This window comes from Pelophylax lessonae (assembly GCF_965119305.1).
Source record: "Pelophylax lessonae genome assembly, chromosome: 7".
NCBI classification, from domain to species: Eukaryota; Metazoa; Chordata; class Amphibia; order Anura; family Ranidae; genus Pelophylax; species Pelophylax lessonae.
Genome location: NC_138774.1, coordinates 188,027,034 through 188,042,495, shown reverse-complemented (window position 1 = coordinate 188,042,495; position 15,462 = coordinate 188,027,034). Strand labels below are relative to the sequence as shown.

The window sequence follows — 15,462 nt, the reverse complement described above, 5'->3', positions numbered from 1 at the left end:
TGAGTGTAATGCAAAATCAAGTAACACTACATCTTTTACCATGTGCTTTAGTAACTATCCTCTCTTTCTGTGTAAATTAATCCAGTAATAAAGTACATGAGTGGCGTCAGTGTTTTTTTTTTTCATTTAATTTCTTACTCACCGGCGATCCGGTGTCACTGTCTTGCCGTGGTGCTGTGGTGCCTGCCTGGTGGAAGCTGGCTCTGCTCCGCCGAGTCCGCCGCTCTCGTGCGCTGGCTCCGCCTCCGCCCCACAAGCCTGCCCACCCACGGCTCAGCCAGTAAGCAAGCAGCACTGCAGCATAGAGGTGAGTGAGTGACAGACAGGAGCCGACGAGACACATAGACGGCGGCCAGACCGTGCACCCACCACGACGATATCGGGCCATGTAAACCACCGCGATACCGGTAATATCGTTACATCCCTACTCATTTCCCATTAGCTACATAAAAGGTTATGTAGGATGTTGAAGGGATAGGCAAAGGAGCTATGCCAGCACAAGCAGTAATCAGATACTCTGAGAAGAAGAGAGGGCTGTGACATGCAAGGAGGGAGGGGGTGGTAGGAAATTGACTCTTCCTAGAGTTGTCAAAAGTGCTAGCAAGTTTAGAGGCACATTTTTATAGAAAGGAAAAACTCTGCAAGTAAGCATTGAAAATACTTGATTTTTTGGTGCTTCTACCTGCAACTTTTTAAAGTGGATGTAAAACCTTAAGTGGTTGTTAAGCCATTCTATGCATTCATGTGAAAAACCTTCTGTGCTGCAGCCCCCCCCCCCTTTTCTTACCTGAGCCCGATCTGATCTGATCTGAATCCAGTGATGTGCTTGAGCGCAGCTGTCGCTCTACTCATTGGACAGAATCACAGTTATGCCAACAGTAAAGCATCCTGAAACCATTCATGTGGGGTTTTGGGGTGGGGTATTGGGGTTGCTTTTCAGCCAAGGGAGTGCGCTCACTCACAATTTTGCCTAAGAACACAGCCATTAATAAAGAATGGTACAAAAACATCCTCTGAGAGCAACTTCTCCCAACCATCCAAGAACAGTTTGGTGATGGACAATGCCTTTTCCAGCATGATGGAGCACCTTGCCATAAGGCAAAAGTGATAACTAATTGGAATGGGGAAAACATTTTGGGTCCATGACAAGTCCCCAGACCTTAATCTCATTGAAAACTTGTGGTCAATCCTCAAGAGGTGGGTGAACAAAAAAACCCCCACAAATTCTGATAAACTTTTTGATTATGCAAGCATGGGCTGCTATTAGTCAGGATGTGGCCCAGAAGTTGATTGACAGCATGTCAGGACGACTTGCAGAGGTCTTAAAATAGAAGAGTCAACACTGCAAAAATTGATTCTTTGCATAAACCCAATGTAATTGTCAATAAAAGCCTTTGACACTTGTGAAATGCTTCAGTATATCATAGTAACATCTGACAAAAAGATCTGAAAACACTGAAGGAGCAGACTTTGTGAAAATGTATATTTGTGTCATTCTCAAAATTTGTGACCACGGCTGTGTGTTTTAAAGTTTGGCTGATTAGTGTATAGTTGAAATGATTGTTTTCTTCACAGTTACAGGAGATAGAGAATAAAGTTGATCTCCAAAATAGGCGCCGCACTCGGGCACTGAAAATTCACAGAAGGCAAGAGCTGGACAGAGGCTTATATTCTGGTATGTTTTATTACAGTTTATTAGTAAATAACCCCAATCTGAAATAAACGTGCAGACCCAGCCAAACTACTAAATAAACAGTTAAAGCACTTATAAAGTTCAGCTGGCTCCTGCTTCTCACTCCTACGCATTCTATTTCGTTTCCCTCCACTACTATTACACAGTCTGGTGTTGTTGCACCCTCAACAATCCTGTCCTCCTGTTCCTTGGACATATACAGTCTTGCTGCATACTTTTTACTTCCTCCACTATACAGCTTCACCGCCTCCTCCACAATCCTGTGTGGGACAGGCAAAAAATCAGAGCCTCTGCCTTCACAGATTGGGTCTGTTGCCTTGGCAAACAGTAGGCTGGGCCCCCCAGACCCGTGAACAAGAAAATGGGTAAAACATTGGTTTCTAATTGCACTAAATACAGGTCCCTCTCAAAAAATTAGCATATTGTGATAAAGTTCATTATTTTCTGTAATGTACTGATAAACATTAGACGTTCATATATTTTAGATTCATTACACACAACTGAAGTAGTGCAAGCCTTTTATTGTTTTAATATTGATGATTTTGGCATACAGCTCATGAAAAACCAAAATTCCTATCTCAAAAAATTAGCCTATCATGAAAAGGTTCTCTAAACGAGCTATTAACCTAATCATCTGAATCAACTAATTAACTCTAAACACCTGCAAAAGATTCCTGAGGCTTTTAAAAACTCCCAGCCTGGTTCATTACTCAAAACCGCAATCATGGGTAAGATTGCCGACCTGACTGCTGTCCAGAAGGCCATCATTGACACCCTCAAGCAAGAGGGTAAGGCACAGAAATACATTTCTGAATGAATAGGCTGTTTCCAGAGTGCTGTATCAAGGCACCTCAGTGGGAAGTCTGTGGGAAGGAAAAAGTGTGGCAGAAAACGCTGCACAACGAGAAGAGGTGACCGGACCCTGAGGAAGATTGTGGAGAAGGACCGATTCCAGACCTTGGGGGACCTGCGGAAGCAGTGGACTGAGTCTGGAGTAGAAACATCTAGAGCCACCGTGTACAGGCGTGTGCAGGAAATGGGCTATAGGTGCCGCATTCCCCAGCCACTTTTGAACCAGAAACAGCGGCAGAAGCGCCTGACCTGGGCTACAGAGAAGCAGCACTGGACTGTTGCTCAGTGGTCCAAAGTACTTTTTTCGGATGAAAGCAAATTTTGCATGTCTTTCGGAAATCAAGGTGCCAGAGTCTGGAGGAAGAGGGAAATGCCAAAATGCCTGAAGTCCAGTGTCAAGTACCCACAGTCAGTGATGGTCTGGGGTGCCATGTCAGCTGCTGGTGTTGGTCCACTGTGTTTTATCAAGGGCAGGGTCAATGCAACTAGCTATCAGGAGATTTTGGAGCACTTCATGCTTCCATCTGCTGAAAAGCTTTATGGAGATGAAGATTTCATTTTTCAGCACGACCTTGCACCTGCTCACAGTGCCAAAACCACTGGTAAATGGTTTACTGACCATGGTATTACTGTGCTCAATTGGCCTGCCAACTCTTCTGACCTGAACCCCATAGAGAATCTGTGGGATGTTGTGAAGAGAAAGTTGAGAGACGCAAGACCCAACACTCTGGATGAGCTCAAGGCCGCTATCGAAGCATCCTGGGCCTCCATAACACCTCAGCAGTGCCACAGGCTGATTGCCTCCATGCCACGCCGCATTGAAGCAGTCATTTCTGCAAAAGGATTCCCGACCAAGTATTGAGTGCATAACTGAACATAATTATTTGAAGGTTGACTTTTTTTGTATTAAAAACACTTTTTTTTTTATTGGTCGGATGAAATATGCTAATTTTTTGGGATAGGAATTTTGTTTTTTCATGAGCTGTATGCCAAAATCATCAATATTAAAACAATAAAAGGCTTGCACTACTTCAGTTGTGTGTAATGAATCTAAAATATATGAAAGTCTAATGTTTATCAGTACATTACAGAAAATAATGAACTTTAACACAATATGCAAATTTTTTGAGAGGGACCTGTATAGGGCTTGGCTTAAAGCGGTATGCTTAAATAAAGTCTAAGCTGACTTCTATATAGAATGTGACAGTGTTGAATAAGGAATGTACAGCACAGCACCTGAGAAGGCTCACTGGGTGGTGCCAAGGCCAAACATTAGAAGTTGGGGCACCTGTTCAGGGGTTAGTAGTAAGTGACTCTGCATCATTAGTAGTAAGTGACTCTGCATCACTTACTACTGACCTCCGAACTCTGTGTCACATACTACTGACCTCTGAAGTCTGCGTGACTTACTATTGACCTCTGCATTCCTAATGGAGGTATGTGTCACTGACTACATACTACTGTTCTTTGCATTACCTACTATTAACCACTGAACTCTGAGTCAATTACTACTGACCTCTAAATGCTGCATCACTTACTGCTGACCTGTGCATTTCTACTAACCTCTCAACTCTGCTTTACCTACTACTGACCTCTGCATCGCTACTGACCTCTGAAATCTGCATCACTTACTACTTATCTCTGCACCACTACTGACCTTTGCCTCATTTACAACTCTTCTGCATGCTACTACTGACCTCTGCACTCTGCCTCACTTACAACTGACCTCTTTGATCCTTACTACTGAACTCTGTGTCACTTACTGCTGAACTCTGTGTCACTACTGACCTCTGCATCACTAATGACCACCTAAATTTGTGTCACATACTACTGACCTCTGAACTCTGCATCACTTACAAACTAACATCTGAACTCTGTACCACCTATTACTGACCTCTGCATCACTTACTACTGACCTCTGAACTCTGCATTATTTATTATTGACCTCTGCATTTTGCATCACATACTACTGTCCTCTGAACTTTGATTTGCTACTACTGATCCCTACATCACTATGCATGACTTACTACTGACCCGACCCCTGAACTCTGTGTTACTTAATACTGAACCCTGAACTCTGCATCACTTACTACTGACCTCTGAACTCTGCATCACTTACTACTGCCCTCGGCACTCTGAGTCACTTACTACTGACCTCTGTTTCCCTACTAACTATTGAACTCTGTCTTGCATGCTACTGACCTCTGCTCCACAATGGACATCTGCAGTGACTGAGCATCACTTACAACTGCCCTCTGCATCACTACTAACCTCTGAATTCCACATCACTTACTACTCACCTCCGCACCACTACTGACCTCTCCACTCTACCACTCTTAAAACTGACATCTGCGTCACTACTGACCTCTGAACTTTACATCACTTACAACTGACCTCTGAACTCTGTGTCGCTTACTGTTGACCTCTGGGCCACTACGGACCTCTGCACTCTGCATGACTTACAAGTGTCCTCTGTGTCACTATTATCCTCTAAACTCTACGTCACTTACTACACACCCCTACACCACTGCTGACCTCTGCGTTCTGCTTCCCTTACAACTGACTTCTGTGCCATTACTGACCTCTGAACTCTGTGCCACCTACTACTGCCCTTGACACTCCGAATCACTTACTACTGACCTCTGTGTCACTACTAACCTCTGAACTCTGTGTCACTTACTACTGCCCTTGACACTCTGGGTCACTTAATACTGACCTCTGTGTCACTACTGACCTCTGAACTCTGTCTTTCTACTTGATATATACAGTATCTCACAAAAGTGAGTACACCCCTCACATTTTTGTAAATATTTCATTATATCATCATCATGTGACAACACTGAAGAAATTACACTTTGCTACAATGTAAAATATTGAGTGTACAGCTTGTATAACAGTGTAAATTTGCTGTCCCCTCAAAATAACTTAAAACACAGCCATTAATGTCTAAACCACTAGCAACAAAAATGAGTACACCCCTAAGGAAAATTAAAAAATTGGGCCCAAAGTGTCAATATTTTGTGTGGCCACCATTATTTTTCCACACTGACTTAACCATCTTGGGCATGGAGTTCACCAGAGCGTCACAGGTTGCCACTAGAGTCCTCTTCCAGTCCTCCATGACGACATGACTGAGCTGGTGGATGTTGGAGACCTTGCGCTCCTCCACCTTTCATTTGAGGATGCCCCACAGATGCTCAATAGGGTTTAGGTGTGGAGTCATGCTTGGCAAGTCCATCGCCTTTACCCTCAGCTTCTTTAGCAAGGCATTGGTCATCTTGGAGGTGTGTTTGGGCTTGTTTGGAAATACTGCTCTGCGGCCGGGAGGGAGGGGATCATGCTCTGCTTCAGTATGTCACAGTACATGTTGACATTCATGGTTCTCTCAATGAACTGTAGCTCCCCAGTGCAGGCAGCATTTATGCTGCCCCAGATCATGACCCTCCCACCACCATGCTTGACTGTAGGCAAGACACACTTGTCTTTGTACTCCTCACCTGGTTGCCACCACACATGCTTGACACCATCTGAACCAAATACGTTTATCTTGGTCTCATCAGACTGCAGGACATGGTTCCAGTATGGTCTGAGAACTGACAGGCTGACCCCTGACCCCTTCAACCTCTGCAGCAATGCTGGCAGCACTCATACCTCTATATTTCCCAAAGACAACCTCTGGATATGACGCTGAGCACGTGCACTTAACTTCTTTGGTCAACCATGGCGAGGCCTGTTCTGAGTGGAACCTGTCCTGTTAAACTGCTGTTTGGTCTTGGCCACCGTGCTGCAGTTTAGTTTCAGGGTCTTGGCAATCTTCTTATAGCCTAGGCCATCTTTATGTAGAGCAACAATTCTTGTTTTCAGATCCTCAGAGAGTTCTTTGCCATGAGGTGCCATGTTGATCTTCCAGTGACTAGTATAAGAGAGTGAGAGCGATAACACCAAATTTAACACACCTGCTCCCCATTCACACCTGAGACCTTGTAACACTAACAAGTCACATGACATCGGGGAGGGAAAATGGCAAATTAGGCCCAATTTGGACATTTTCACTTAGGGGTGTACTCACTTTTGTTGCCAGTGGTTTAGAAATGAATGGCTGTGTGTTGAGTTATTTTGAGGTGACAGCAAATTTGCACTGTTATACAAGCTGTACACTCACTACTTTACATTGTAGCGAAGTGTCATTTCTTCAGTGTTGTCACATGAAAAGATATAATAAAATATTTAAAAAAATGTTAGGGGTGTACTTAAATTGTAATTAAAGCAGCCTAAATTTCTCTGCCAGGCGGTTTAATTCTAAGAGGGCTTAGCATAGTGCAGTGATGGTGAACCTTGGCACCCCAGATGTTTTGGAACTACATTTCTGATGATGCTCAACTACACTTCAGAGTGTATGGGCATCATGGGAAATTTTAGTTCCAAAACATCTGGGGCACCAAGGTTCGCCATCACTGGCAAAGTGTGTCTACAATAACCCTTTATTAGAATAACTAGATTGAGCTGTGCCCAGGAAAACATGTAGCCAGTACAAGAAGTATATTTTAGCTATATTCTGTTAAACATGTACTCCAGACACTTTTGCCAGACATAATAGCCAAGTCAGTAAAAGTTTGGTCACAGGCCCCTCTGCAGCCTGCAGAATGGACAATGAAGGAGCATCACTGGTGAGATCATCACTCTTCCTTCTTCTGTCAGCAAAAAAGCTCCCAGTTTGGGACTGACAGCACTGTGCACTGTGCGTGTGTGTTTGATTTAAAATGCTGATCTTCCCTCTTCCAGTCTGACTGCTACTGTGCATGGGGATTATAGGAAATATATGTTAAAAAAAGAAAAGAAGTTTCTGGTGTTTATACTAGACATGTTTAGCATGTTTATTATTACATTTTATGATTATTTTACATAATACATACCTAAACTATATAATGTATTTATAAATTTTGCATGAAGTTTAAATTTAAACTCCATAAGCTTTTCAAATAAATGTAGTTATTTGTTCTTTTGTATAACCAAGGGTGTAACTAGCCGTGAAGGACAATGCGAATGCTTTGGGACCTAAAAGCGCACGGGACCCAAAACTGGCCAGCTACGCAGTGATTTTACAGGAAGCAATAGTATTTGACAAATTTTGTTTGGATAAAATGAATGTATAAAGTGAATGTATATAAAGTCTGCAAACCTCTATGTGGTAGCTATGCAGACAATTAGTATTACTTTTGAGCTAGAAATTAAAGAGATAGGAGGAGCCCTTAATATTTTTTTTGCTAGGTTGCGCCATCAAACAAATTACTATTTGTAGAGCACTGAATAAAAACCAAGCTGTAATATTGGCCTTGCGGTTTTTTTCTTAGACCACATTGAGTGGTTACCTTCTATGTTGAGTGCTGACAAGTTTTCCCGGGCTATATGTACCAAGGCGAAGTGCCAGGCTTTCTTTGGCTCTTGATAATAGACAAATAAATGTCTAGCTGGAATGTGTAGCAGGACAAGTTGTAACTTGCCTGGTGATCAGAATAATGAATTTGCTGCCAACTAAGAGGGGGGCTGATCAAAATGTATAACTTACAGACAAACAAAAAAAATTTTCTTGATCCAGATACACAATCTGAAGAAATCAGCAATCCTGTAGATCGTGAAGAAGAGGAGGAGTTTCAGAGCTTATCAGAGCAGCCATTTACTTTATATAGGTGAGAACAATCAATAAAGTAAATCTAAACCCAATAGAATGGCATTTATTTTGTTATTTTGCAAATCACTGGGCATCCTGACCAAATGTCATGCCCCTTTTAGCCATATGATGTCTACAATTGGTGCAGCGGCAGCTGCATAACCTTGCTCGGGACTGGTTTACTGATTTTGACAGCAGTGGACTATGCCTGCGTAATGTGTGTTGGCATGACTGACTGTAATCTCGCTACCAGGAGTGCATTTTGGATGAAAATGCAGCAGCACAGTTGGGAGAGAGTTGTCACCCAGTAACAGGAAGTGCCTAAACAAGAACCTCAAGGCAGGCTCTCTGGGTAGTCTTATAGATAAAAGCTGCAGATGTAAAATGTTTATTCAAAACTTGATAATATTGTGTATCAACATGCTAAAGCTTATATGGAAAATGAATGAGTTAATTAATAGGTTGTACTTTAAGGGGGGGGGGGGGGTAAAAATGATGTTAGTGGGAAAAGTATATTAATGTATAGCTAAAGGTTAAACTGTTTTTTGTTTTTTTTTTTTTTTTTAGTTTTGGATAAATTGGAGGGATTAGAACACCTGTCAGTTTATTGCTGTCTGTGCCCCGGTTAGGGAGATTCACCCTCTTTATTTGTCAAGTTTACCGTTATCACCAAAAGTGGAAGTAAAAGAAGATCCCAAATGTTGGGCTGTTCTGAGAGCAGAATTACAGGGAAAATCTTTTAATGGGGACACTAGTTGTGACAATACTGGTGACAATCAGGGATTGCCATCACTTCCTGTTTTGACTATGGTACAGAAATAAAAGGGGAAATCTCTCCAATGGGACACAAAACAAAAATTGAGTTAAAAACCCGCCTTACCCTATTAAAAATTAAAAAAAAAAGTTTTGCCTTTAGTTCTACTTTAAAGTAAACACCCAGTCTGTGGCACTTCTGTAAATAAAATCTTTAAAATGTTTATACAGTATTAACACTAATGCGATGTTCCACCCAAAAGGGGAAGCTCCGCTTTAAGGCCTCCTTCCCGACTCCTGTATGTAAAATGGAGCTGTTGGGGAGGGGGGTGGGGTGGGGTGGGAGTAGGTACCCGATTTGAACAGGTACCCGCTCCCACTCCGATCGCCAAAGCGGAAATTCTCTGTAACCCCTCTCTCCTGAATTCTTCCGGGACCAGTCACAGAACACAACGCTGATCGTGCATGCACAGTGGGCACCTGGCTGTGAAGCCGCAAGCTGTCACAACTGGATGCCCATAGTGAAAATGCTGGTGAGGGAGGACACAGGGAGAACACGACTGGGGTGAGCACACCTCTGGATCATGGGGCAGGTGAGTGTGTGTTTATTAAAAGTCAACAGCTGCAGTTTTTGTAGCTGCTGACTTTTAATTTTCATTTCATAGACTGGCGCTCCGCCTTAAGCTGTCTATATACATATAGATTTTTTTCCGTTCAGCCTACATTCAGGGGATGTCAGGCATGAGGGGGCTGACAGGGCCACCCACTAAACTAATTTAAGCTGGTTTATCAGGAAACATAAGGAATTTGATTAGGGCTGTTCATAGACAGCTTAATTCTTGGTAAATTTGCTGCAATTCAAGCCATGGTTGGGCTTACAATTACCACCCAGCTTGGCAAAATTTAATTTAAAGCAGAACTCCAACCAAAAGGGGAAGTTCTGCCTCAAGAACGTGTCCCCCGCTCCTCTTGCACAATTGGCACATTTGAGGAGCGGAGGGGCAGGTACCCTATTTTGACAGGTACCTACTCCACTTCTGATCCAAGCCCCAAAGGAAGTTCTCCTCCCTCCCCCAGCAGTCTTCTGGGACACTGACATGTCCCAGAAGACTTCATCCACTATTCAGGATGCGCAGCGTGCCTCACGCATGTGCAGTGGGCACCCAGGTTTGAAGACGCAAGCTGTCACAGCCGTATGCTCATAGTGAAGATGCAGTCGCTGAGGGAGGATGAAGACGGCTGGGGTGAGCTCACTGCTGGACCATGGGACAGGTGAGTGGCTGTTTTTTCAAAGTCAGCAGCTACACTTTTTGTATCTGCTGACTTTTATTTTTTTGATAGGTGCCTGGAGCTCCTCTTTAGGAAATTAACTGAGGTTGGGGTAAAGTGATTACTGCATCCTATCAGATACAGTCATTGTTCAAATATTCAGGCAGCTGTGGGTAATGTGGCTGCTTAAATACAATAGCCAGCAGTGGACATTCCTCCATCCACACTGTTTTGAAGACTGAATAAAATAAAAATTGTGCTGTGTATGGCTACCTTAGCTGGTATTATTTACTTTCAGCAACATCCAGGGACAAAGACAGTGCTGCTTATCTTAAAGTGTTTGTTACCTCAAAACTCCATATTCCTGATATGTTTCTGCTGTACCATGTACTGGTGTGAGGACGTCTCCTGTTCTCTTTGTATTGCTTCCTGTGTGTGAAATCCTTTGTGATCCTGCGATTCCCCTTGCTTACCTATTAAGACTGACCACACTAAGCAGGAGAGCAAACCATGGTCAGTTCTCTAGAAATGCTGGGAGTGCACTCTCCTCCAATGATCAGACTTGTCCTGACACGCCCCTGCTGGATAGCCATTCACTGTGAAGCTCAATGTACTGCTCCTTCTCCTCCCCCAGCTCTTATGCAGCTGAAAACAGAGGGAATGTGATCACTTATAAAGAAGAGAAAATATATTTATTATGTATATATATATATATATATATATATATATATATATATACAGGTCCTTCTCAAAAAATTAGCATATTGTGATAAAGTTCATTATTTTCTGTAATGTACTGATAAACATTAGACTTTCATATATTTTAGATTCATTACACACAACTGAAGTAGTGCAAGCCTTTTATTGTTTTAATATTGATGATTTTGGCATACAGCTCATGAAAAACCAAAATTCCGATCACAAAAAATTAGCATATTTCATCCGACCAATAAAAAAAAGTGTTTTTAATACAAAAAAAGTCAACCTTCAAATAATTATGTTCAGTTATGCACTCAATACTTGGTCGGGTATCCTTTTGCAGAAATGACTGCTTCAATGCGGCGTGGCATGGAGGCAATCAGCCTGTGGCACTGCTGAGGTGTTATGGAGGCCCAGGATGCTTCGATAGCGGCCTTGAGCTCATCCAGAGTGTTGGGTCTTGCGTCTCTCAACTTTCTCTTCACAACATCCCACAGATTCTCTATGGGGTTCAGGTCAGGAGAGTTGGCAGGCCAATTGAGCACAGTAATACCATGGTCAGTAAACCATTTACCAGTGGTTTTGGCACTGTGAGCAGGTGCCAGGTCGTGCTGAAAAATGAAATCTTCATCTCCATAAAGCTTTTCAGCAGATGGAAGCATGAAGTGCTCCAAAATCTCCTGATAGCTAGCTGCATTGACCCTGCCCTTGATAAAACACAGTGGACCAACACCAGCAGCTGACATGGCACCCCAGACCATCACTGACTGTGGGTACTTGACACTGGTCTTCAGGCATTTTGTCATTTCCCTCTCCCCAGTCTTCCTCCAGACTCTGGCACCTTGATTTCCGAATGACATGCAAAATTTGCTTTCATCCGAAAAAAGTACTTTGGACCACTGAGCAACAGTCCAGTGCTGCTTCTCTGTAGCCCAGGTCAGGCGCTTCTGCCGCTGTTTCTGGTTCAAAAGTGGCTTGACCTGGGGAATGCGGCACCTGTAGCCCATTTCCTGCACACGCCTGTACACGGTGGCTCTAGATGTTTCTACTCCAGACTCAGTCCACTGCTTCCGCAAGTCCCCCAAGGTCTGGAATCGGTCCTTCTCCACAATCTTCCTCAGGGTCCGGTCACCTCTTCTCGTTGTGCGTTCTCTGCCACACTTTTTCCTTCCCACAGACTTCCCACTGAGGTGCCTTGATACAGCACTCTGGGAACAGCCTATTCGTTCAGAAATGTCTTTCTGTGTCTTACCTTCTTGCTTGAGGGTGTCAATGATGGCCTTCTGGACAGCAGTCAGGTCGGCAGTCTTACCCATGATTGCGGTTTTGAGTAATGAACCAGGCTGGGAGTTTTTAAAAGCCTCAGGAATCTTTTGCAGGTGTTTAGAGTTAATTAGTTGATTCAGATGATTAGGTTAATAGCTCGTTTAGAGAACCTTTTCATGATATGCTAATTTTTTGAGATAGGAATTTTGTTTTTTCATGAGCTGTATGCAAAAATCATCAAATATTAAAACAATAAAAGGCTTGCACTACTTCAGTTGTGTGTAATGAATCTAAAATATATGAAAGTCTAATGTTTATCAGTACATTACAGAAAATAATGAACTTTATCACAATATGCTAATTTTTTGAGAAGGACCTGTATATATATATATATATATATATATATATATAAAGGTAATAATTTGCCTTTTTTTTCTTTTTTTAAAACTACATGGGTTGGTTTACAAGGAGACCCTTTACAATCACTTTAATCCAGCCAGTTGTGCAGACAGTGCAGTGATGTGGAGCACAGTTTGTCACTCTCAGTTTTTATGCAATATTGAAAGGCCAATACCTAAATTCCTTTTTATGATTCATGTAAAAATATATTTTAACAACATAAATTTGCAAACCTTTCAGAAGATGTCAACATTTCAAAAGCCAGAAATGGCAGGAGGCAATATTCTCCAATATTCTCTTTAGACTAGTTCTCACATATGGTAGACCAGACTGCTCCACTGAAAAATAATTTACGGTGGATAGGCAGCTGGGTGATAATATCTCCTCATCACCTGTTTTAGGCGTTATTCGCACCTGAGTAGAATGATTCTCTGGTGTTTTATTTGAACATATTCGCTAACGTATACCAGCATTTTAGAAGCGTATTGTAAGCATTTAAAATGTGTTTTCAAGCTTTAGGCCATTTTGCTTTGGCCAATTAAAAAGTACATAGGGCCAGGCTGCAGGCCCCTAAGTGCTCATATGTGATTGGCCACTATTTACTGATGTGTTTTTTTTTTCCCGTAAGATTTTTCAAGCTTTGAGCTACAAAACACTCAGGTGTGAATGGGGTCTTACCCTTAAACCACCGCGCTGCAACTGTGTGCATTACACTGTGGTTTGAGCGTGGCCATAAAAAATGTAAAGGGCCACATTCAGTGCTGGTACTGCCTACTGAATGCAACATGGGTTTTAATTTTTGCATTCAACCACCTGCCTTTACCTTCTGCTGGCCGAAATTCTGAATGAGCTCTTTCTGTTCATTTGCGCCACAAGCAAAAACTACCAAAACTACCAACTGTGTAAACACATTCACTTTAAGTGTCCATTCACACTAGTAAGACTTGTCAGGCGACTTGGCCAGCCTGACAAGTCACGCACCGTCGCGTCCCATAGTGTAGTACAGGACCGGTTCTAATAGGAGCGACACAAGTCGCTCCCACTTAGAAAAAGGGTCCTGTACTACTTCAGGGTGACCTGGAGCGACTTGCATAGACATTCATTTTATGAAGTCCGTGCAAGTCGCGCCAAAGTCGTGCTGCACGTGACTTCACAGGTCGCCCCCTAAGTCGGAGCGACGTAGTGTGAACCGAGCCTTAATGTTCAACCTTGTGAACACACCTGCCAAAGAAACTGTATCCAAAACCACCACACTTCTTTATTTTTATCATTTTTTTTATTTTGCCGATTCTTCTAAATGTATAATTTCTTTTAGAAAAGAACCAGATGAACACAGTGGCAAGCTATCCTCCTCGATTCCCCTGCTTGTGTCATCCAACAGAAACTCATTGACATGGTCTCTAGACCAAGCGGAAACCTATTTAGCTGGTCATAACCTAGGTGGAAGTATAGAAAAATACCACTTGAGCACTTATCCCCAGAACGCATTAGAAATGGAAATCGTTGACAATATCAGTGGTAGAAGAACCACTAAGGAAAGATATTTTGAAGATGAATGTGTGAATGAAGTTTTGGGGACAGCTGAATCGTATCTTCAAGTTCCAAATGCAGAAGATGCAGTGCAAGTGATGAACCCTTACTTAACAATGACCAGTCCTCTTTCTGCTCAGCATGTTCAAGATGAAATGTCACATTGCTCTTCTCTAGTTGCCTTTACACCTCTACTCTCTCCAAAAAATGGCCTTTACACTCAGAAGCTAGAGTGCTTAAAAAGCAGATCTCCTAGCAGCAAACTGGAGAGGCTAAAAGAAAGGATTAGAGAGCAAAAGAAGCGACAAGAAACGGTAAAGAAGAGCTTAAAATCTCACCAAAACCCAGAGCTGACTCGCAAAGTAATGAACACGCAGAAAATTCGCAAGGTGACATTCGGGCCACCACTGCCTGTTTACAAAGGTAAGCTTGTCCTCTTGTTTCTCCTTCTTTGACAAATCCTGACAGTATGGCAGTTTAATTTACTCCTAGGGACACTTCATCCTTCTAATTGTCAGCAGTGGTAGATCTATGTTTTGAGTCTTCATTTAGATATGAAAATATTTTGAGTGGCATATATTTCAATTTCTTGGAAGCAGCACATGCCAAAAGTCCATTTATCATGCTGTAGTGTACTCTAGATGAACTGAGAAGAACAAATAGAGAAACATACAGCAAAAATTCAAAGAGAGCCAGTGCTAACCCACTTCTAAAAATGTTAATGGCCTGCATGCAATGCTGGTCCAATGGTTTTAACATTTTCTTGATCACTGAGCCAGAACAAGAATACAGATCGAGATTTCTGTCTTAAAAAAATGCATGTATACACTATGCAGATAGGTATAAATAGTTGATATATACAGAAAGACACTTTTGACTCTTTGATGAGCATACCCCTATCAAGGGAAAGTAGATGTCACTTTAATGTAGTTTTAAAACTGCTTTAATAATTTGTAACTAATATGCAGTTATGAAAAAGGGAAACATGTTATGAGTATATTAAAGCACACCTAAAACTATTTTTTATTTTGGATAAAGAAGGGGAAAATTTATTTTTTTGTTGGGTTTTTTTTTTCTGTTACCCCTTTGAGGGCTATTTCCCTCACTATCCTTGTGACACTAGGAAAATAAATAGGGGAGTGGAAGGCACAGACAGACATTCTCAGAAATTCTACTTTCCCGACTCTACTATTGTTTTTGTCTGTGTTTGAAAGATTTCATATCAGTTCTCATCCTGATGAGAAGCTATTGAAAAGCTCCCCAGTAAGGACATAAATTACAATAAAAATCTAGCAGAGGCTCTAATCCTACTTGGCAATATGCAATACCAAAT

The 15,462-nt window shown here is 42.1% G+C and overlaps 1 protein-coding gene across 1 annotated transcript in view; it reads left to right on the top strand.

Moving 5' to 3' along the window:
• CCDC187 (coiled-coil domain containing 187) overlaps positions 1-15,462 on the top strand; it is a gene marked incomplete at both ends in the record, with an annotated part of 149,915 nt that overhangs the window by 4,693 nt on the left and 129,760 nt on the right. The window contains 3 exon segments of the mRNA XM_082264187.1: positions 1,576-1,675; positions 8,142-8,232; positions 13,915-14,552. Of these exon segments, the coding sequence (XP_082120313.1) occupies positions 1,576-1,675; positions 8,142-8,232; positions 13,915-14,552 (829 nt within the window).